At 38.3% G+C, this 25889-nt stretch overlaps 1 protein-coding gene across 1 annotated transcript; it reads right to left on the bottom strand.

Moving 5' to 3' along the window:
• Window positions 1-17559: 17559 nt before the first annotated feature.
• LOC136783654 (uncharacterized) lies at window positions 17560-21467 on the bottom strand. Its single transcript, XM_066743902.1, has 2 exons — window positions 19092-21467; window positions 17560-18921 (listed from the first exon to the last, which is right to left on the bottom strand). The coding sequence occupies exons 1-2, from the start codon at window positions 21465-21467 to the stop codon at window positions 17560-17562; spliced, it is 3738 nt and encodes a 1245-aa protein (XP_066599999.1).
• Window positions 21468-25889: the final 4422 nt, after the last annotated feature.

Here is a 25889-nt window from a genome sequence, read left to right as displayed (position 1 = left end):
TTTCTTAATAGTTCAAGCACGCGTGGTACGACTATGCAGCTCTCGTTTAACAGACTGACTTTTTATATGAACGATATTATCATATATTAAGCGTATGCAATGTTTGGAAGGGGTAATTTTTGTTTATTTTTTTTCTTTTTTACTTGCGATAAATTTCCATTGTGATTGACCTGTAGGTTTATCACAGTATAACACAATAGGGGAAAATATCTATGATTAAACAATATTATTATTATTATTATTATTAACGTTCGTCGTATCAGGTCTCTATTGAAATTCTCTTTGACTGCGTTCCGCTTCTCGGATAGGAGGCTAATACGTTTTGATAAAGAGTAGACTAATATGTATGTATTGATAAAGAAGAAAGAAAGGTATCAGATTAACTACAAAATACGTGTGTAATCAGTAAGTTCATATTTCATTGGAAGATCGTTTTGCATCTGAGCGACTAGTGACGAAAAATCTTAAGATCATTTTAACGCTAGCAACGACAGTGACAATGTTCTGTGATACACCTAAAAAACGAGACATTTTTGAGGATAATCCTGATTTTGATGCCTTGATTGAAGACCTTGTGGGGATAATAAGTGAAATAGAGGAACAAATAGAGGAAGAGGACGAAGATTTGTTGAGGAATCCGGAGGATAATCCTGAATTTAGCGCCTTGGTTAAAGAACTTGTGGAAATAATGGGTAAAATGGGGGAAGAAGTGCAAGAGGACGAAGATTTGTTGGGTGACGATCCTGATTTGATAGTACTAGTTGAAAAACTAGTGGAGCTCAGAAATCGAATACAAGAAGGGCTACAGCAAGCGGAGCAAGAGCAGGTGGAATAAGAGGAAGAAGAAGAAGAAGAAGAGCATGAGGAGGAGGAGGAGGAGGAGGAGGAGGAGGAGGAGGAGGAAAACGAAGGAGAAGCAGCGAAAGCCTAAAAATCTTTTTGTGATTTTTGTAAGTATATTTGCTTTGTTAAAATAGTTATTACAATATCAAAAAAAAAAAAATAACAAAATGTTTTTCAAATATGTCCCAGGTGAAAAATATGGCCACACAAACGGAGTCCATTGCTACAAGAACTGAGGCTACGCAAATGGAGCCTCAGATAGATCTCACACCACATTACTGGTGTACAAATTGTACAAAATATGGTCACCTACGCATCAATTGTTCACTACCAGAGTGATGTAGCATTTGTCATAAATATATACATCATGCAATTGAATGTAAAAAAAATTTCTAAAAAAAGCATTGTAAATAAAACCTTTTTAATACTTCAATAAATTATAATTTAAAAAAAAAAAAAAAAAAGATTCCCTTTTTTCTAACTTACGAAAAAAAAAAAAATATGGGGGAGCGATCACTGGATCGCTCTCTACGAGTATTCTCTCTCTCTCTCTTTCTCCAAAGCGTCTACACTATTCGCCTTAAAAGAAGTCGGTCGCGCGGGCACCCAGGAGCGTAAAGACTCGGTTGGGCACCCCCCCCAACTCTCATCCCAGGAGCGTCAAGATTCGCTTAGGCACCGCTCTTTAAGGAATTTAAGGTAAAAGGGGGAGGCCACATTTGTACCCCCCCCCCCCCCCCCCCACCAAAGGAGTCAGAGGGGGGATACACGCGACAACTATCGGTAGTTAGCGATACCGACAATCATCGATGGAATCTCTCTCTCTCTCTTTCTCTACGTCCACTGCTTACCGTAAGAGGGGGGAGACCACTTGTGTACCCTACGAGTTTAACGTCGGGGGAACGCGATAATGCGCACAACCGCATGCGCACAACCACACGAGGAGAGGGGGCAATTCCCCTACTTCCCTTGTCCCCGCGGGACCCCGACTCCCTCGCCACGCGGTCATAGAACCATCCTAGCCTATCTACTGATACCCTCTCGAAATACGCTTGGGCGGTGGCATTGAAGACCAAGAGCGGCGGAGAAGTGACGACGGCAATGACGAGAATCCTACTGAAGAACGGCAGATGTCCGAAAAATTTACAGACCGACAACGGCAAGGAGTTTTACAACAGTGACTTTCGGGCGTTGATGAAGAAACGCGGGATAAATCACTACTCGACCTACAGCGTGATGAAAGCGTCGATAGTCGAGCGCTGGAATCGTACGTTGAAGACGGAAATGTGGAAACGATTTACGTTGAACGGTAATTACAAGTGGCGCGCTATGCTGCAAGAGTTGGTGGACGCGTACAATGCGCGAAAGCATCGTACCACGGGAATGCGTCCCGTGGATGTGAAACCCGAGCATGCAGATAAGCTACTCAAGACAGTATACAGCCACATCAAGGTCGCAGATCGTGCCAAGTTCAAAGTCGGCGATTTCGTACGAATCAGTAAATACAAGCAGATGTTCGCCAAAGGCTACACGCCTAATTGGACTACCGAAATATTCGAGGTGGCGAAAGTGCAGAGGACCAATCCCGCTACGTATCTCCTCAAGGATTCCAGGGGTACGGAACTGTTGGGTGGATTTTACGAATACGAGCTTTCGAAAACCATCAATCCCGATGTGTATCTGGTGGAGAGAGTATTGCGTAGAAAGGGCGATAAAGTGTTCGTTAAGTGGCTGGGATTCGACAGGACGCACAATTCCTGGATAAATAAGAGCAATGTTTTATAATAACTTTTATTAAGATGTATCAAAATATAGAATAAATAAATAAATAAATAAATAAATAAACAAATTATTTTAGACTATAATGTCCCCAGGGTAGAGTCGCCGCGGTGCCGGGTGTAACGAAACGCTTGTCGTCGTACGGACTGAGGGCGACCTTTCTCTGACTGATCGAGAAAACCTGGTGCAGCCTCGATCGAATCAAATTTTGACTGCGAGACTGTACGGTGAAATTATCCAAGCAATCCTTGTAGTCGTCAAATGTTATATTTCTATCGATAACGTAACCTTTGACACCTTTGGCTTTTTTGGTAATTCTCGCACAGTCCTGCACCTTGAAATTATACATTTTTGCCCTCAGTCCTACGAACTCGGTCATGACACGACCATTGTTCTCGTCCTTCATCAGACCGGGTATCTTTTTGTTGACGCGTGGCAAGTCATACCGATTATCGTCAGGATAATCGCTGGTGTCGAATCGCGCGAGATCGCGTTTCATGACCGAGTAAACGTCGTCGCACTCGACACTGTATATCAAACTGTCCGTGTCGGTATACATCGCTCTACATTTACCGCCGAATGTAGGAAGCATATAGTCATAGTGGAATTCATACAAGCAAATTTTTGAAATATCTAAAATACTCATTCCCACGTAAATGGGTTTATCAAATTTCGCGGACAATTTTGACAATTGAATCGCGACCAAATTCTCGTTGAAAATCGCGAGACTGTGAAAATTCGGTTTGGAAATCAGGCTTTCCGCCCCGTATCTTCCCTCCCACTTGGTTGCGAGCCTCACGTCAACTCTATTCCTCACGTTCTCCATTGTTTTACCGAAAACCGCGTTGTTCATCAACTTGAAGAGATTCCTCTCAAATTCGTTGGTGGACGCGGTGCGCAAACGCGTGTTCAACTCGATGTAATCGCGTAGCCAGGTGGACTGCTGAAACTTTAAACCGCGATGTATACGCTTCAGTACGAGTCCATTACGCATACATTGTTGCAGAGCGCGATAATGTATTACGTAACGGGTCTTATCGTTTAAAGTGGCCAGCAGCTTCTCCTGGCTCGCGCCCGGCGGCTTCTCGCGCACCATGCAGAACGGTAGGTCCGCGTGTTTGTCGTGAAGCTCGCGCGGATACTCCAAATCGACCTCCAAAATATAACCCTCGGGATGATCCGTGGATATAGCGGAGACATCGAGATTGGCAGCGTCCTCGATCCATTGGAATCCATGGGTGGGCAGCGGCTGACACATTGCCCACCCATACAGATTGTTTACGTCGTAATACATGAGATATTTCGACGGTTCCGCCGGATCGTAGTCCCGCATATACCGATTGTTGGCCCTCTCGTAATGATGGGAGCACTGACTCAAACCACCGCGTATACCGCGCTCCACGAACAGCAACATATCCACGTCCGTGAAAAGCTCCAGCCTGATTCCCGTATGCTTCAACATCGCGTCCCAGGTGAAGCCCGGTAGCGTATAATAATGGGCTGGATCCAACTCATAATTTAGCATGCAACTATCGCGAAAACTTTCGAAAACATCGGTCAACAATAGGACATCGGTCTTCAGGTACAGGTCACTGTACTCCCCAAGTGTGCGCATGTGGAATTTGGTCCATACCTCTACGGCATGATTGTATGCTTCCTCGCTGATATCGCTGTCGGTCAGTCTGTTGCGAAACGACTGTCGCGGTGGTAAAGCCGTCTCTTCCAATCTAGCCGCGCTATCTATATAGTCGTAAGGAAAAATACCTTTCCTCGTAAGCAAATTCAACTGTTCGACGCTCAATTCCGAAAATTGTGACCTCAAATTTGTCAGCTGAGATTCCGCCAAGTACGAGCTCAATTTGTCCAAACTGGAGGCCATGAATTTGAACGAATCGATAAATCTCAGCCGTATATTATAATTTCGCAGATATTTGGTGAATGAAATGTATTTTTCCTTATGCACAGGCAGCAGATATACCGATCCCTCGTACAAATTAGCGATCGTCTCGAAAATGAAATGTGAATCATAGCCGGAAAAATTGTGGAAAATGACTGGAATGACATGCGAATCTTTGAAATTTAAATTACAATTATTGTGAGCCGGTCCTCTGTATCTGCCGGTCAGATGATCGTGATCGCGAATTCGTAGTTGATTCGGAAGAAACGGCTTTTTGCATATATGACAATTGGGATCATTATAGTGACGCGATCGTTCGCTAATACTAAGATTATGCATGGGCACGACAGTCCCCAGTTTCTCGCTCGCGATGCGCGCAATGACCTCGAGCTCGCGTACGAACCATTCGATGCAGTCGGCACCCCGATGAGCATCGTATTTCGAGAGTGACGCATCGCGAGCACTTTTTAAATAATAGCCTACACTCATAGGTTCATGCTTCTGATAAATATCACTACTGTTCGATTGTTCAACTTTTGATAATATGCACTCCAGATCCGCGTATACGACGAATGGCACTCGTTCCCCATTTTTGATGTTCTTGAAGGAAACCCAGCGATCCTCGGACTCTCTCGGTAACATCAATCGGAGATTATCGTTGAGCTGCGAGCAATCCTGCTCATGCGACTCCAGCCTCTCCACTGTGCGAAAGTAGTGGAGACATCTAAAAAAAAAAAAAAAAAAAAAAAAAAAAAATAAATAAATAAATAAAACATATGCAGTTATATTTGTATCATTATTAATACATACCGATCGCATATATAATGCGCATTTTTGCTCTTGGTGAATTGACTTCGCACCAATCTCGACAGATTCCTTATGCACATGAAATGTCCTGCCCCCTGTTCATCGTTGACGAGAAGAAGATTAGCATGCCTCGATCTCTTCTTCTTCGTCACCTGAAGCGGTACGATTTTTGCGTCGATATTTGGCTCTTCATTCTCCAAGGTAAAGATGTTAACCGACACGTCATTATCCGTCTCGAATTTCGGAATCTGTTTTAGCGTAGTCGGAAAGGTTAGGCTACCGACGTCTAAAACCGTCCGAAAATGTGGATAAGAGGACGTGCGCTTTGGATTAGCCGTAGGTTTTGCCGGATAGAGTGCCGCCGTCACGGACCACGCGAAACATGCATTATCACTGGTTTCTAAATTTATCAGAGCTTTCCTACTCGTGATAGCGGATGGTATATTAATTCTACAACCCGCGTGCAACGGGTTAAAACGATTAATGTTAACTATTAAATAATGAATTTTGTGCAAAGCCCATCCACTATCACGCTCTTGAAATTCACTTAATTTTTTCATTATAACGTCTAAAATGTTTTTCCTATACCAATCACTAAAATTTTCAGTCTTATACAATGTAGCATTAGTCGTACTAATGTTTTTATCATCACTCTGGTCCTTAGAGATGAATTGTCCGTTAAATACACAATTAACCTTAACACTATTTGCACTAACAAATACCTTATCTATACGCGTACGCACTAATACTTCCGCGTCTACTAAAAAATCCTTAGGCTCTATATAATTACTATTAACTACCATGCCGCTGCATATTCGACTTCGAAACGCCGAATCAAGCTCCTCCCAGGTAAGTCCTTGTACGTCATTGCTACAACCAGCCCCTGATTTAATATAATTCAATTCCCTCTGCGCTCGTAGCAACAGACACTTTATACACGCGATTTCGGCAAAATTCTTCTGACGCGTTCCAACGGGTAAAGCTCGATCCGCGTTGCTCAATCGTCGAATATGCTCGCGACATTCCAGTACCCACGCATCGTACTCATTCGCACTATTAATTGTAAAAAATTTTCTTCGCAATTCAGTCGACATTTTATGTTTTTTCTTAAAGAAATGACTCTGTCATACGGTGAACAACAACAACAATAAATTAATAATTGCGAATGCGTCTCTCCCGAAGAGTAACGCTTATATATATCGAATAGAGAATGGAAGTAGGGGTATCTACACATCCCATTGTTTCGTCCGAGATGCATACTGACATTGATATACATTGTTTTTTTTTTTCAGAAGTCTTTTATTCCTTTATATATTGATCATATACAGATTTCATAAAGTAAACATTTTGCAGTGTACATATACCATAATGATTCATACACTTGGGTAACGGTGGTTCGAAATTCTTACTCCATCCAAGACTAAATTTACCCCACTCACACTCCTTCGCATTGTATATATTTTCTAAGTTGCAAATTTTTCTCAACCAATCATATTTCTCCCGTCCTTTCACGAAAATCCAATCTTCATCGTACGACGTTACATACTTTCTTATTACATCTTTATGCTTGTAATAAGGTGAATGACCGTCGGTCCAATTGAATCCATGTCGATTAAAATAAAGCCAACTTTAAAAAAAAAAAAAAAATACTTACTCATTCTGTTCTCTCTCGAGATCGCTCAACCAAGCTTCTTGAAATGGTGGTGAAAATACATTGTGATACACTTCATTATCACGCAACACCGCAAATTCTTTAACTATAAAACTCTTGTCGGCCAATACAAAACCTTGAAAATCAACGAATGTCGGTGTCATTATCGTCGTCGTCGTCAGTCGCTCGATGCAATACTGAACGATCTTTTTTTTTGTCGCATATAAGAAAATATTAAAATTTAATGTTTTTTTTAGGAGGGGATATTTTCTAAGAATTTTTTCCCATTGTTAGTTTCTTCGGAAAAAAAATATCTTCCAGAGATTAAGAAAGAATGGACTCCTTATCGAATGTAACTTTATATTTTTAAAAAATCTTTCTCTCTCTACGGAGATATTTCTTCGGAGATGCTTCATTTCAGTTTTTATCTTCGTCGAGAATAGCGCAACAATGCATAGAATAACTCACATAATGGATATAGAAGGTTTCTTAGTTTATAAAAAAGAACTTAAATATAAAGATATAGCTATAATTGATTTAAAAAGTAACCAAATTTCTTACGCATCTTTTCGTTTGCGTGACAGTATGAAAAACCTTAGTGAAAAAGACAAAAAAACTGTGTGGTTTTTGCTAAATATGGTGCATGGTATAAAATACAGTGATACGGGATTCGAGAAATACGAGCAGGAGGATGTGGAAGATTTTATTAGAGGTTGCCTAACGTGCGAGAATCCCGTAGTAGCCTACAAGGGAGGGAACATTGAAAAAAATCTATTGAATAGGATGAATGTGGATAATATTAATTTAGAAGTGTATGGTTGCCCTAAGTTTAAGGATTTAATTGAATTATATGATTTTGAAAAAACACCGTGCAATTTACACGTTCGAGAGAAGAACTTGAACAATGAACGTATCCACTGTCCGTACGAGGAGGTATCAGTTTTTGCCAAATGGATAAAAGCAAAAATGTGATTCTTTAAAAATCATAGAGAAATAAAGAGGGGAAAACAAGTCCTCGCAGCCTCATTCAATGTTACAACATCGTCGGTGACAGTAAGAAAAAATGAGCTGCGAAAAGTGTAAATTAATCATGATTCAAGAGGATATTGTTCCTCTTTCACCCACTCCTCCCAGAGAATTGACAGAGGAATACGTGAATCGAATTAACGATTTCTTCAATCGTTACTTCGAAGAGTATGAACGGAAACTGCATCATTATTTGCATAAAAACTGTAAGTATTTATTTTATAATATTTTTACATTTCCATAATTATTATTTGTTTGTAAAATTTTTTTCTTCAAAAAAATAAAGTGAAGAAAGACGAAGAGACTGAGGAAAAAGATATTGAGTCAAAGGAGACGAAGAAGGAAGAAGATAAAGAGGAGAAAAAAATAGAGGAGAAGGAGGAGGAGGAGGAGGAGGAGGAGGAGGAGAAAATAGAGGAGGAAGAATGTAAGTATTTACTTTATTTTTTTACCTTCTCATAATTATTACCTATTTGTATTTTTAAATTAAAGTGAAGAAAGACGAAGAGAAACAGACCGGGGAAGATATTGAGCCAAAGGAGATGAAGAAGGAAGAAGAAGAAGAGAAAAAAATAGAGGAGGGGGAGGAGGAGGAAAAAGATAATGCGTCAAAGCAGACTAAGAAGGAAGATGAATCACCACATTTCTTTTTCTTTTATTATTAAATTTTTATAGAATAGTTTAAAAATTATTGTAGAAATATTATTGTAAATATTCCCCTTCCTATTTCATCAGGGGTAAACGGAAAGAAATCTAATACGTTTTGATTAAGAGATGTAACTCAATCTAGAGTAGAGATAGATAAGGATTATTCGTACTGGAGAGCAATGTCGACTTCAGTAGTGTTTCTGACAGTAGACAAAATGAATTCGAACCAAAAAAAAATCAGTTTACCAGACAAAAAAATGACATTGTTGGATTATCAACAAACAGGAAAGCCTGTAGCTATAGTAAAGCCAACACCGCGGTTAGTAGTAGGACGAAATACATGGAGGCTTCTGCAGCAGCAGCATCAACCACTTCGAAGACCTGCACCGCTTCAGCCTAATGCTGCTGCTGCTGCTGCTGCTGCTGGTGCTGGTGATTCTGATAATGTCAATAATCAACCTATACCACGTCTTTAGCCACCAATCGGTAAGAAAAGTTTTAACTCTTCTAACATTAAGTACTTCATGAAATTAAAATTTAAGACTAATAATAATAATAATAAATCATTTTCAATTTTTTAATCGCAGATTCTGCTGCTGCTGCTGCTGCTGCTCCAGTTTAAGACCAATATTATCATTACTATTATTGTTATTGTGTGTATATAATATTATTATTAAAAATATATATTAAAAACTACAACGATTGTTCAACTAGCAAACCCCTGCTCCTCAACCTTGAATTCACGTGAAAAATGATAAAACGATATCATCCAAAGTATGGACGAGGTAGTAGAAGAGGAGGATAATAACCTGTTAATAGTTATTGTGAAGTGGAGAAATCTAATACGTATTGATAGAGAAAATAATAATAATTATACATTTCGTATTGAGCTTACATCTCTACCATTCTCAGTCTACCGAGTTTGCTTGACGTGATAGTTTCTACAAAAAAAAAATGGGTGTAATTAAATTGTACAGATTATCTACTGAACAAAATATTGAAAACATTCTAAATATGGATGAATTAGTGGAGGAAGAAGAAGAAGAAGTAGATTTGGAAGGAGATTGGGGTGAAATAGAAGACGTGAATAACAACGCGTTGACCGCGATTGTGAGAATGTTGAGGAAGAAGCTTCAGCGGCAACAATCCACATCAAATATCCAGTCTGATGGGGATAATGACGATGATGATGATGATGATGATGATGATGATGATGAGGTTCATCTATCAGATTTTAGTAGTGAAATGGAGTGGGAGGGTATTGATATGGAGCAAGAAATTTCTCCAGAAAATATAATACGGTTCGATGAGGATAATGACGTTCTCCAGCTACTGGAAACCATCAACAATCGGTAAGAATCAATGAAAAAAAAAAAAAAAAAAATTTTATCAAGTGCTTGGATAAGTAGTATAATAAATATTTTTTCTCGTAGATGATACCGCTCCTACTGCTACTCTCACTACCACTTCATTTTTATAATATTTTATTATTAAATTCAATTATAACTTTTTTTTTTATGTGTTGTTATTAAAAATATATTTATAAATTTTAATTAAAAAACAAAAAAAAAATATCGTTCATTTCACAACCTCAAAATTCTATTTCTCCTTCTACTTCTCTTTGACTGCGTTCCGCTTCTCGGATAGGAGGCTAATACGTTTTGATAAAGAGTAGACTAATATGTATGTATTGATAAAGAAGAAAGAAAGGTATCAGATTAACTACAAAATACGTGTCTAATCAGTAAGTTCATATTTCATTGGAAGATCGTTTTGCATCTGAGCGACTAGTGACGAAAAATCTTGAGATCATTTTAACGCTAGCAACGACAGTGACAATGTTCTGTGATACACCTAAAAAACGAGACATTTTTGAGAATAATCCTGATTTTGATGCCTTGATTGAAGACCTTGTGGGGATAATAAGTGAAATAGAGGAACAAATAGAGGAAGAGGACGAAGATTTGTTGAGGAATCCGGAGGATAATCCTGAATTTAGCGCCTTGGTTAAAGAACTTGTGGAAATAATGGGTAAAATGGAGGAAGAAGTGCAAGAGGACGAAGATTTGTTGGGTGACGATCCTGATTTGATAGTACTAGTTGAAAAACTAGTGGAGCTCAGAAATCGAATACAAGAAGGGCTACAGCAAGCGGAGCAAGAGCAGGTGGAATAAGAGGAAGAAGAAGAAGAAGAAGAGCATGAGGAGGAGGAGGAGGAGGAGGAAAACGAAGGAGAAGCAGCGAAAGCCTAAAAATCTTTTTGTGATTTTTGTAAGTATATTTGCTTTGTTAAAATAGTTATTACAATATCAAAAAAAAAAAAATAACAAAATGTTTTTCAAATATGTCCCAGGTGAAAAATATGGCCACACAAACGGAGTCCATTGCTACAAGAACTGAGGCTACGCAAATGGAGCCTCAGATAGATCTCACACCACATTACTGGTGTACAAATTGTACAAAATATGGTCACCTACGCATCAATTGTTCACTACCAGAGTGGTGTAGCATTTGTCATAAATATATACATCATGCAATTGAATGTAAAAAAAATTTCTAAAAAAAGCATTGTAAATAAAACCTTTTTAATACTTCAATAAATAATAATTAAAAAAAAAAAAAAAAAAAAGATTCCCTTTTTTCTAACTTACGAAAAAAAAAAAAAAAAAAAGATTCCCTTTTTTCTAACTTACGAAAAAAAAAAAAAAAAAAAAAATATGGGGGAGCGATCACTGGATCGCTCTCTACGAGTATTCTCTCTCTCTCTCTCTCTTTCTCCAAAGCGTCTACACTATTCGCCTTCAAAGAAGTCGGTCGCGCGGGCACCCAGGAGCGTAAAGACTCGGTTGGGCACCCCCCAACTCTCATCCCAGGAGCGTCAAGATTCGCTTGGGCACCGCTCTTTAAGGAATTTAAGGTAAAAGGGGGAGGCCACATTTGTACCCCCCCCACCAAAGGAGTCAGAGGGGGGATACACGCGACAACTATCGGTAGTTAGCGATACCGACAATCATCGATGGAATCTCTCTCTCTCTCTCTCTCTCTCTTTCTCTCTTTCTCTGCGTCCACTGCTTAACGTAAGAGTGGGCCCACGTGTGTACCCTACGAGTTTAACGTCGGGGGAGGAGGATGCGCATGCGCACAACCGCTCGAGGAGAGGGGGCAATTCCCCTACTTCCCTTGCCCCCGCGGGACCCCGACCCCCTCGTCACCCGGTCATAGAATCCCCTTAGCTACTCTACTAATATTTCTTAACTCCTGAATATAATCACGACATTCGCGAACCCATGTAGAGTATTCATGCTCTGTTCTAATTGAGCTAAACTTTTTTCGAAGTTCGGTATACATTTTGTAAATGTATGATCACTGGAAGATCTCTGATAAGTTGCTTCGTGTCCAACAATGAAACGCTGGGTGAAACGATAATGAAACTTTTCACCCGCGATGAATGTTTTATAATTCGTATGAAGATTAAATTTGATATACTTAGTCATCTATTTGTGTGTATGTGTGTATGTTAAAATCGTTTAAAAATGGAAAATATGAGATATCAGATATCTAATATGCTGCACGGAATGAAATTTCTAGTAAAATTTACCATGCTAGCCACGGTATCTTAGGGACATGATGACATTGTACGAAATTGTATTCAATAGAATAATAGAGTTTAGCCATCCTCTTATAATTATTACGTTTCCTTAAAGAAAAAGTACATAAACTACATCAGTACAGTTTCCACATTATACAGCAGAAATTTAACATTCCGAACAGTAAAATTGATGAATCTGTAAATTATACCTATCATTTAATAATTATCCCCTAGTTGCTATGGAATAAATGCGAGTTTGTTCGGGAAATGTTACCTATATTACAAAAAAATTTACATTGCTATGACTATAATAATTTGGAGAATTGTCGAGAAACTTCAGTTCATTAAGACCAGAGGCTCTGGTTGCTTTGCGACAAAATAACAGCAGAATGGTATTTTACTGTTTTAATGCATCTGCCAAACTGCCCTACTCTGTCTTCCAAGGTTGAATCATTGTCGGAAAGATTCAAAAGGCTTCGTGACTATTCTTTTCGGATCTTTTTTGCCTACACACTTCGAAGGAAAGAATTCAACGATTTTCTATGTGAAAATGACAGTAAAGATTTACAACTAATACGTTAAACCTCCAATTAACACCTAAGGTAAGTTTAAAAATTTCAATTATATATCAAATATTAAATTACTTATAACCCTACTTTTTGTATGAAATGTAAATTACACGCCGCAGGCTTTCAATCTCAAAAATTAAGATATTAGAATATCTGTAAGGAAAATGTTCCCGTGTCATTCTTAATTCTATTATTTATAATTTAAAGGTTACTAAGAAAATAAAATTTGTTAGTTCCATGTTTTCTATTATTAAAAAATTGTTTTTAGAAACTCATAGGCAATAAAAAGAAGGTTCAGATAGGTTATCAATAGGCAGCCTCAATTTAACAAAATTATAATCCCTAACATAGCTTTTTACTGAAGGACTAGATTCGTGAATGCTATAGACCTTTTTTTTATCAAAATGATCGAAAATATTTTAAGTTTTGTGGCTAATCATAATTCAGCAGACACAGTGTATCTCTAAAATCAATACTGTAACTATGCGTAATTTTATTTTTATCACTCGTGCATGGAAAGTGCCTGATTTCAGTCTAGTTTTTGGGATCGAAAATGAATCTTTTCATGCCAGTATAGTCGCGCATGCGCAATAGAGGCTAACTTCACTTTCGGCCCGATACTTTCTTCTCTAGGGTGGAAAGTGGCTACTTTCCTCCCAAGGGACGAAAGTATAGTACTTCCCACACGGGCTGAATATAGTTACTATTGACCATATAAGAAATTTAATAAAAAGGTTCTGTTTAATTTTCATGAGGAAACTAATAAACTCTGAATAAGGTTATCCGCGATATACAGAATCTTACATTTATCTGCAACTTCAATTTTATCTATTTTTTCATAAACTGAAACTTTAAATTATTGCTCAAATTCTCCCTCTTTCTCTTAATAGCGTTAGGTTTATTAATAAGAAAACAAACAATACAAATTTTAAAGCACAACTAGTGGCATAATTATTTTTATTCCTTTGTAATAACATTTAACTTGAGAACAAAAGATATTAATTATAATGAGTAATAAACATTATACAAGTATTCAATAACACAATCATTTAAAAGACACAGAACAATTAGTTGAATTATTGACGACGATAGAGACTGAGCCTGTTTCTAACATTTTTTTTGGTATATTAAATAATTTAGTTTTTAAACCATCAGAAACGTCATCTGCATCGTTTTTTACTGATGTGCGAGAACTGTTACAGGCCGTCTGTATATTTATTGTATTTGATCCTGACTGCTCACTATCTTTGTTTGATGTATTGGATTCGACAGCAGAGGTTATTGTACTTGTAATTAAACGTCCTATGTTGCGTTTATTGTTCACTGACTCTTCGATATATCCTTCAGCAACCTTATCAGAACGCCAACCTCCATGACGTTTGATAGTAGTAATATTTGCACCACTATCTGCTAATAAAGTGGCTGACGACCTCCGAAAACTATGTCCTGTATATGTTTCAGGATTCTTCAATTGAAGAAATCTGAAATAATTAAACAGGAATTAAACAATTATAGTATTAAACATTGATAAACAATCAAAGTACTTACATGGCTATTTGTTGCGGCATATTAGCTATTTTATTTTTGCCTATCGGCTGAATTGTACATTTGCCATTAATATACTGTAGAAAAAATCTTGTAGTTTGTACATTTTTTGGTCTAAGTGCTATATACTTCTTCACTTTATCATACAACTTTCCTTCTATAGCAAATTTCCTCGGTTTCTCATTTTTTGTAATAGGAATGTTAATCAGCAACAAATTATTATTGTCCTCTACATCTTGTATTGAAATATTTACTAATTCACAACCCCGAAGGGCTCCACAAACTCCAAAAATGAGAATAACCTATAAGAAAAATAATTGATGCAGTATATTTATTTAAAAACAGTTAATTATCTTAAAATATTGTATCATTACCTTCGTTGCTAAATATTGCAGATCTGGAGCATTTTCCAGAAATTTTTCTAAATGAGCCGCAGAAAATACACTGGATTTTTTACTTATAAATCCTTTGGATTTTTGTTTCAAAAAATAAATTAATTTGTTGTATGTGCCTATATTTAAATTATCATTTAATAATAGGGTACTTTTCAACATGGAGAAATGTGACCAAAGTGTAGAAGATTTCTTCATTTTTGCCAGCTGAGAAAAATACACCAATAAAACATCTTCCGTGGTTTGTTGTACATTTAGCGTTTCTTTCCAACGAACATATTCCAAATAAGCTCCATTATAACGATTGCTTGACTTTTGCGGCAGTAAATTTGAGCTCAAATCGTTTGCAATCTCCTTAATATTTAACTTTTTAGTAGAATCCATTTTTGCACTGATCACATCTGATTTTTCGGGTATCTTACGAAAAATGTAATGACTGTTTAATCGATAAAACAGCAGCACGGACAAGATGTTTATCGTATTTCTTTTGTTTTATTAGTACCATAATCGAATTTTTTACCCATAATAGGTTCTTTTTGCATATGCAAATTTTTTGTTTTTATTTTTGGGGGCTCCGCCCCCAGCCCCCCGGCGGGGGCGCAGCCCCCGAACCCCCCCCCCCCCCCCCCTCCCCGCGTCCTTCTTAAGGACGCTACCTTCAATCCCTGCATGTACCCTTTTACGTACTCTTTCATTTGTTGTTTCATTAACTCTTTAGTTACAATTAATTACTGCTAAATAATTTATTCATACATTGGACATCTGTAATGCACTCGTGATAAAAAATATCGTTTGTTACTCGGGACTACTTGACAATTGTACTCGTGTGATGGCAGCCCTCGCTTCGCTCGTGCTGCCAACTTCACACTCGTTCACAATCGTCAACTTTCGTCCCTTGTAACAAAATATACTATTACAGTCCCCCCCCCCCCCCCTTCGATACATAATTCATTTATTTAACAATTGTTCTAATGTTTGCGACTGCTGACTAATTGAAATAATGGTAAACAATAACTTACAGGTAAATTCTATATTGTCAGATTTTTTAATAAAATTGTTATTTTACTTTTCGTATATGTTAAAACATACAGATTTTATTTTTTTTACACAACTTTTTTATCTATTATGTATAGCATTTAATTCATGCTTTTGTGAAATACCCTTACTTATCTATGAGTTTTTGTTTCATAAGTATTAAATAGAAACTAATATATATATTATTAGTAGAATGTTCAGCAATATCTTTGTAAAAAATATTCTCTTGATAGAATATAACATCTATTTTTATTCCTGTGTAGAATGTTCTTCAATTTTTTGAGAGCCATACGGAAAATGTAACTACTTTTTTATGTATAATTTCATATGCATGTAAGATTTGTCTTGAAACTATTTTAAATATTAATATTTGTCAGGAAGTTTACAAAATACTTGTAAAGTCAGTTGATGGAAGGTCAATTCTAAAAGCATTTGCGAGGAATAAACGACTTCATAAAAATTCTAGAAGCTTACCAGTATGATTAGTGTTGAACGAAGAGTTTGATCATGCCCCTGAATTTAATTTTATACAGGTTGATCTTATCCGTTTAAAGTAAGATTTATAGGTATGTTTTATAAATATTTGTAATAAAATATTAACGATAATGGCTTTAATACAAAATAGAATCAATTGTGCAAGATACCAACGAATAGCATTACAAATTGTAAGTCTATTTCCCAGCGAACATCAAAATACATACTATACACCATATAGCTGTGCCAAAAGAAATGGTGTAAAAATAAAAATTAACGCCCATGGTAAATTAGTAGATCATCTTAATTATCTTAGAGGAAAATTAAGAGAAACTGAAGTATTAAAAGCTTTTAATGAAAATAGTGTAGAAGATATTGATGACCTAGAAGGTATAAATAAAATTTGTAATATTACAAATTTTATTTATAACAGTATATAATCGTTAATTGATACTTTAAACTGTCTTTCAGCTTTTGATTTTAAATTAAATTGGCTGAAAAGAAATTTGTGTCCTGAAGATACAGTTTTCGAATATTGGCATGATACATTTGAAATTAGACAGAAGAAATTAAAGGAAAAAATCATAATCCATGAATACTATGAAATGCTTCCTTCTCTCAAAACTGCTCAAGCTTTACGATTAGTAAAGTCGCTTGTAGTCCGTTTTCAAACAGTGCTTTAAATAATAATTTGTGCTCCTATATTTTTTTAGTTAAAAGAAGATTGTTTTGTTCGTTTTTCCTGATTTGGTATCTTCCTCTTGCGTCTTTGCAGTCCAAAAGACCCGAATGCCCTCGGAATAGGTTGTCTCAATTAAAAATAACGTCGTTTCCTTTTGCTATGTATCAATATTCTTTATTGGCGGAAAGTCCTTTGTTGGAGGGAAAAACCCACGAACTTGGTGGGAAAACCCTTTACACTTCACAACTATTGGTTAGCGTGGCCTCACGAATCAAGTGATCCAGCTTATCGAATAATTATTAATGCGAATTCACAATATCAGTTATAATCGCTTTATATACTAACTAGACGAACACGGTCGTTCTTTTCTCAAGAAGAATCGGAAGAGAGTGTGTCCTCGCAACCCCCACTCTCTCCAATCCCGTCTCTGTTCCCCCTCAACGTCACATGATACAGCCGCGAAGAAAAGCAACCTATTACCATTTAAGACTCATGCACCAATCACGTCACCGGTTAACTAGCCGCGGGAGATCCGAACATAAACACTCCGCCCGCCTTCGGCTTTACGACGAATTTATTTTACTATTAACAGTTATAGATTAATGCCGCCCGCCGTACAATCCTAAGATTTCGGTAACGGTAAGGGACTAAGCCGCACTACTGGTCGCTTTAAAATGGTAGATGCTGTCTTATCGGTGACTACACGTACTAATCCGTCTTCACCTTGGTGAGTTTCGATGATCCGACCTAAAGGCCATTTCGCTGGTGGGTATCGATCATCTTGGACTACCACCAGCTGTCCAATTGCATAATTTTCTGTAGAATCCCTCCATTTTACTCGCTGTTGTAGGTGATGAAGATACTCCCGGGACCACCTCTTCCAAAAGTCCTGTTGTAACCTTGTGAGTAATTGGAATCGATTTAAACGATTTTCCGGAATCTCGTGCAACGGCAGGTCAGGTATCAGTCCAGAGGTACCTCCTAATAAGAAATGTGAGGGAGTAAGGACCCTTAAATCTTCTATATCACCTGATAAAGGACAAAGCGGCCTGGAGTTCAGGCAAGCCTCTATTTCTGCTAATACTGTAGCGAACTCCTCGAATGTTAGAGTATATTCACCAATAACTCTAACCAAATGATGTTTGGTTGCTTTTACTCCAGCTTCCCAAAGGCCTCCGAAGTGTGGAGAGTTAGGAGGAATGAACTCCCACGTTATACCTTGGTCAACCAGATCCCTTGCAATTGTGGTATAGAATTCAGAGGTGACCTTAAACAGATTCCGAAGTTCTCTGTCAGCGCCTTGAAAATTCGTCCCGTTGTCACTAACTATGCGATGACAGATTCCTCGGCGACTAGTGAAACGGCGAAGCGCCGCCAGGAAGGACTGCGTAGTAAGGTCTCCAACCGCTTCCAAATGTATAGCCTTAGTGGAAAAGCACACAAAGAGTGCGATGTAACCCTTGAAAGTGCGTTGGCCACGTCCCTTCGAAAATTTCAATTTAAACGGACCAGCGTAGTCTAGGCCCGTTGTAGTAAATGGTCTTGATGGTGTTACCCTCGAAGGGGGTAGATCACCCATTCGTTGCGAACCCGGTCGAGGGCGGGTACGGAAACAACGAATGCAAGCGCGAACTAGACGCTTCACTAAACCACTAGCTCCAATGACCCACACCTGATTCATCAGAACTCCTAATGTAAGAGTCGGTCCAGCGTGAAGAGCCAGCCTATGAGCATAATGTATGTAGAGTTGACTGAGGCTTGAGGTTTTCGGCGGGATCGGTGGATGTTTAGCTGGAAAAGTCAATGCTGAATGTGTTAATCTTCCTCCTACTCGTATAATCCCTTGATCATCGAGGAATGGGCGGAGATTGTACAAACGACTTCGTTTCGTAAGAGGCCGATTTGCCTTAAGAGAGATTAGCTCATCCTTGAAAGCTACGCTTTGAACAATTTGGATGATGCTCTTGCGAGCTCGCTCCAACTCCTTACAATTCAAAAAACCCACTATTTTATCTTGTTTCGCTTTCGCACGCTTACAGTTTTCAATAAATCGCAAACATGTTGCTACAACTCGATGAAGTTTAGTCAATGACGAATATCTAGTCACTAGTGGGTCTTCCGCTTCAGTTAGCGTTACAGTGAAAGCTCTCACACCCCCTGCTCAGATGGACTAGTATATATTGGCTGCACTGGCCAATGCTCCTCAGAAGCCCCCAACCAAGTAGGACCAGCCCACCAAAGTTTTGAATTGGTCAACATTCCCACCTCTATTCCCCTCGTTGCAAGGTCAGCGGGGTTTTCTCGTGAAGGTACGTACTTCCATACCGCCAAAGGAAGCTCAGTCTGGATATACGAAACGCGATTTGCGACAAAGACCTTCCAATTTGAAGGGTGTTTGCGGATCCAAGCCAATGCGTCTCGACTGTCTGACCATGCCGTGATCGGAAGATCCTTAAATATGTCTAATCTTTGTACGTATTTCAATAACTTCACAAGTAGAACCGCCCCACAGAGCTCTAAATTTGGAATACTGACTGTTTTTACCGGAGCTACCTTTGACTTAGCGATAATAAGTTTAACCCAGCATTCTCCTTTATCATTAACAGCCCGAATATAAACGGTTGCAGCGTATGCACGCATTGAGGCATCTGCGAACCCGTGAAGTTCTAGCTTTGCTGTCGAAATTGGACCGAGCCATCGGCTAACTGAAATCTCATTCACTCCTTCTATATTGCCACAATATCCCCTCCATCGTTTCATTAAATCATCTGTCAAAGGTACATCCCATTCGATTTTCATAATCCACAAATCCTGAATTAGAATTTTCGCTCGCACAATAATTGGGGCTAACCAACCGAGTGGGTCAAATAATCGAGCTAGAAAGGACAGTACCGCACGCTTGGTCATTTCTTTACTTGAATCATATAAGCACCGTGTATTGAAGCTAAAGGAATCGTTCAAAGGTTGCCAAAGAAGGCCTAGTGTTTTGACAGTTTTATCGACATCAATTATTTTGCCTTGATCTATATTTGAAATCCCTGGTAAAAGTTCCGGATTATTAGCAGCCCATTTATCTAATTTAATACCAGCAGAATGTAGAATGTCTATTAATTGGTCTCTGATTTTCATCGCATCATCGAGATTATTAGCGCCGGAAAAAACGTCATCAACATAAGTTTGGTTGGTCAAACAATGAGCTCCTAGCGGGTAACGATGACCCTCATCCGATGCCAACTGAATCAATGTTCTAATCGCTAAGTAGGGGGCGGAGGTGGTGCCATAGGTTACTGTAGTCAGACGGTAATCACGCGGAGCTTCCTCGGGGGTCGGAGACCAAAGAATACGCTGAAGATCCTGGTCTCTATCCGCGACAATAATTTGTCTGAACATTTTTACTATATCTGCCGTAAAGACAAAGCTGTACTGTCGCCAATTTAACAGGATAAGAGGAAGGTCTTGCTGAAGAGACGGACCAGCCAGAAGAAAGTTGTTCAGACAATGCTGATCAGCGGTGCGTCTAGAGGCATCGAAAACTACTCTTATTTTAGATTTAGATATACCCGGTTGCACTACTGCGTGGTGCGGCAAATACCAAGCTCTCTTGGAAACTAACTCGTCTTCAGGAATTAATTGCATATGACCAAGACCCTCGTAATCCCGCATAAATGTATGATATGCCGATGCTAACTCAGGATTCCGATTAAATCGCCTTTTTAACGCGGCCAATGAATTTAACGCTAACCGCCTCGTACTTTCAGCAACTGACGGAGGCTCTGTCTTCAAAGGTAAGCTCACTACATATCGTCCGCTTTCATTTCGAGAGTGAGTCGTTACAAATAAATGTTCACATAGTTCATTGTCAGGGCTAAGTTTACGTTGCGATTCCGGCACTTCTTCAATGGACCAAAACCGTTTTAGGATCTCGCACAGGTCCTCCTTTTCTGAACTGTGCATAACTACGCGGGGAACCTTAAACGCTTCTACAGAAGGTGCACCGTTGTGTTGCAGAATTTGACCTGAAAAGATCCAACCGAATGCTGTTTGTTGAGCAATCAACTCGTTCATTCCAACGTTTTGAAGCCCCCTTCTGATCGCGATAGCGTATATATCTACTCCTAGAATCATATCGATCTCATTTGGGAGATAAAACCTAGGGTCAGCCCAGTGTAACTTTGAAATTAACGTCAGATCCAATCCCGACAATACTCTAGTGGGAAGACATCCTGTTGGTCGAATCAAAACCAAAGCATCAGCATCAATCTCAAAATCTTTCTCGAACCCAGACTTCAACCGAACTGATACGCAGAAACGTGCGATTGTCCCCTTTGAAGAGCCAACACCGACGATCGGAACGTGAACGCGTTGACGAACAAGTCTAAGGGATTGAACCAATGATTCTGAGATGAACGTGGTCTCAGAACCCTGATCCAGAAGAGCTCTAGCATGTGTTAGTTGGCCGGAGAGACTTACAACAATCACCTCAACTGTCGGTAATAACGAGTAACGTTGTTCACTCTGAACATTGGCCATATGTGAGGATATCGGTAATTGTCAATCTGTTTTCTCATTGGATTGAGCAATCTGAGGAACAGTGGCCGCCGAATCTGTCACAGCCCTAATTGGCGGATTTTCTCTGTGAAGCAAGGTGTGATGAGCGCCTTCGCATTTCTTACAAGTTCGTTTTGAGTTACAATTTCTAACTCGGTGACGACCCAAACAGTTAAAACAAAGGCCAAGCCGTTTTATTTCGCAGTGTCGCTCTTCACTATTGAGAGACCTAAAATTATCGCAGCGCCCCACATAATGTTCTAAGGAACATACCGGATATTTCAAAGAATCAGTATTAATGATTTTCGTAATTTGACCTTTGATCTTTGACTTTGCCGCTGAAAAATGAGATTTTACTAAGCCTTTAGATTTATTGTATCCCGTTTGTTTACTCTGGCTTGCAGGTTTTTCTAAATGCGATTCTGTCTCTACCGACAGCAGAGCCTGTATTGTCCCCTCGAGAAATTCTACTAATTCTTTGAAAGTGGGGGGTTTTTTACGCGAGTCGCTTACACCATTCGCATGGTCGATGTGCATTCCTCTCGTACTTAAATATGTCTCCCAAGCTTTCCGCGTTATTGGGTCAAGTCGCTCGCTTACGATTACTATTAACAGATCGTCCCATGCTTCCACGGGTCTGCCTAGATTCTTTAACATTCGAACCCTGTGCGTTACGTCATCTACCATTGTTCTTAATCCAAGCGCAGATTCCTTCCTCATCGGAGAGGTTTTAATGAGAGAGAGTGTAAGATGGTACACCTGTAAACGAAGGTTCGAAAATCTCTCCTTTAACGCATTCCAGGTTGACATGTAATTCGCCTCGGTGATCGCTATATCTTTAACAAAATCCGCAGCATTATCACGCAAACAGCCCATTAAGTATTGTAATTTGACCACATTCGGTAGCTGGGTCTTGTCGTGAATGAGAGAACAAAAACGATTTTCGAAGGCTTCCCAGTCTTCATAACGACCCGTAAAAACTGGTAAATCTATCTTTGGGAGGTGTACATTATTACAAATCATTTGACTGCTATCCGAACCGAGACTAACGTTAGACGAAGTCGATGTAGATGATTCATCATTAGCGGGAAAAGTTGCAAGAATCCGGGAGAGCTCGTCGTTACATTCATCTCGCTTTGCTTCTATATTTGCGAAAAAAGCTTCGGTTACGTATGGGTCTTCACCTATGTCATCGCGGACTATAATCTCTTCGTGTCGCTTACAGAATTCTACCCAATAATTATGTAGCTTTAACAATCTGTCTCTCACTAGCGCACCTGTTATTCTATTTCTTTCAATAGCACAAAATGCCGGTAAAATGCGGGATATGTTGTTGGCCCGATCCCGTTGTTGTAAAATTAACTTTCTCGTATTAACAGGCGCCATGATAGAAGAATGCTAATCAACAACAATCACTGTTTGAACTAACCGATCACAACGAACGCGCTAAGGGTTCTCGATGTAAACACTGAACGTGTTACAACACGCCTGAGTCGTCTTATCTACCGATTCAGTTTAGAACGCGCGGCTACCACAACTATAACAAAAAGCTTGCCGCCTTTTACTATAAGCAACTTGACTTATTCACTCAAATGCGCACACGAACAATAATAGATGTAACAATGTCAAACCTTCACTCATTCATATCAATTATCGATGATCACACTTACGCAAAACTGCACAATCCCGAGATACCCCTTCGAGTCTTCCAGACGATCCGGCTCGAAGGACCATATGTTTTGTTCGTTTTTCCTGATTTGGTATCTTCCTCTTGCGTCTTTGCAGTCCAAAAGACCCGAATGCCCTCGGAATAGGTTGTCTCAATTAAAAATAACGTCGTTTCCTTTTGCTATGTATCAATATTCTTTATTGGCGGAAAGTCCTTTGTTGGAGGGAAAAACCCACGAACTTGGTGGGAAAACCCTTTACACTTCACAACTATTGGTTAGCGTGGCCTCACGAATCAAGTGATCCAGCTTATCGAATAATTATTAATGCGAATTCACAATATCAGTTATAATCGCTTTATATACTAACTAGACGAACACGGTCGTTCTTTTCTCAAGAAGAATCGGAAGAGAGTGTGTCCTCGCAACCCCCACTCTCTCCAATCCCGTCTCTGTTCCCCCTCAACGTCACATGATACAGCCGCGAAGAAAAGCAACCTATTACCATTTAAGACTCATGCACCAATCACGTCACCGGTTAACTAGCCGCGGGAGATCCGAACATAAACAAAGATTTTGTTCGAGTGTATCCTGAAAAAACTGAATTGTTGAATAGGTGGAATGCTTTTCGAGAGCATTTGATTCTCAGAATCAAGGAATGCACAAAAATCAAATCAGCTACTGATAAAGGTTTCGTACATCTTTTGCCAACTCTTTTATCATGTAGGTGCAATTTTGTATGTTTTTTATTATTGATATCATGAACTAGTTCTAATTCTTAATTTTAAAATTATTATGTGAATTTTGTATTATTGTTAGATAATAAGGATACAATTATATTTTATTTGCTGCCTTATTTAATCGATGGACCTCAAAAGAGAAAAAGGAGATTAACGGGAATCCGTATACCGACATTACAGAGCAAAAACTATTTCGCATGCAGCGTCGTCATTTGTTGACGGATTGTAAAGTTATTACAGGTTTTTGGAAATGCCAGAAGCTTATCTACTAAGTTACGTTAGGACAATTAACAAAAAATGAAAAAAAATTTGGTTTAAATAAATAAATTAACATTATTGAGAAACAACAATTAAATCGCAAAATCCCCCAACGTACTTTACTAGATAATGTTCATACGTTTCCAAAAAGTCAACAAAAATGTAAATCTGTCAAGAAATGACGATGCTGCATGCGAAAGAAATAATGGAAGAATTTCGTGTTCGGGAAGTCGCTAACACGAAATTCTTCCATTATTTATTTCGCATGCAGCATCGTCATTTATTGACAGATTTACATTTTTGTGGACTTTTTGGAAACGTATGAACATTATCTAGTAAAGTACGTTGGGGGATTTTGCGATTTAATTGTTGTTTCTCAATAATGTTAATTTATTTACTTAAACCAAATTTTTTTTCATTTTTTGTTAATTGTCCTAACGTAACTTAGTAGATAAGCTTCTGGCATTTCCAAAAACCTGTAATAACTTTACAATCCGTCAACAAATGACGACGCTGCATGCGAAATAGTTTTTGCTCTGTAATGTCGGTATACGGATTCCCGTTAAGCACAGTAACAAATGAACCTATCGAAAAGGCCAGAATTCAAGAACGAAGAAATTCATTTTTCTTATATATTGAGGTTTGATAATATATTATTTTCTTTTAATATTGTATTATTTAGTATAATACAATATTAATTTATATTTGAAATTTGTAGACTCCAATGGATATTGAACCAGCACTAACTGCAAGACATGAAGAGCTAAGAAAAGCAGGGAAGACACTACAGCCAATACCTTTTTTTCTGGGGCCTCTAATAGGAATAACTGAAGTATTCATTTTAGTTAATAATAGTAAATATAAAGTCCAGTCATCATTGGAAGCCATTGAATATTGTTTTTATATTTATATGTAGGAAAGAATACAAATTTATTTTTTAAGAACAACTTTTTATTCGTCCTTTCTTCAACGTCTCTTTACAAGAAGTGACCACCCGTCTATTCCACTCCGACAACAAAACACTATTCGAAAATTCGCAAACAACATGTAACTAAGTGTAACTAAGCATATTTTATAACAAATTCCTACATTCGGCCATTCTGATTTTTTTTAAATTTGACCCCAAATTTTGTTCTTCATTCGTCTCCATTTTTTTCTTCACTTGTACTGTATCCATCTGATGATAACCATCGTTTCATATGATCAGCTGAAGTACTTGTAGTTCGAGGACCTTCATGTTCACCAATCTTTTCAACCATATATCTATCACCTCTCAAAATTTTAGTTATTTTATATGGTCCTAAGAATTTATTACAAAATTTATTTCCCGGTGCAAATTGTGTTCTTTGTATTGCAACTGTCATTGATATGATAAACATTTGCATTACATCTTTTTTTATTGTAATATTTACAATTTTCTCATTGAATATTCTCAATAGATTCTCGAGCCTTTGCACGCAACTCTGATCGATCATTCTGGTAACTCTCAATTCCTTCTTTCTCAAATAATTCTCGAATCATATTATTATCAGATAATCGCATTCGCTTTCCTATCATTATTTCAAAAGGGCTAAATCCTGTACTACGTGTAGGTGTTATATTAAGATATTGTTGTACCTGATTTACATATTTGAACCATTTTTCAGGATAAGGAGCAGAAAGTTTGGTAAACATAGGAATAATAGTTCTATTTATTCGTTCGACTTGACCATTACCTCTAGGGATTCCTGTTGTAATTA

This window comes from Prorops nasuta, unplaced genomic scaffold (assembly GCF_024137725.1).
Source record: "Prorops nasuta isolate Cenicafe-Biocafe unplaced genomic scaffold, Cenicafe_Pnas_1.2 PNAS00034, whole genome shotgun sequence".
NCBI lineage: Eukaryota > Metazoa > Arthropoda > Insecta > Hymenoptera > Bethylidae > Prorops > Prorops nasuta.
Note: the sequence above shows the minus strand (reverse complement) of the source record. Positions and strands in the feature narration are given on the sequence as shown.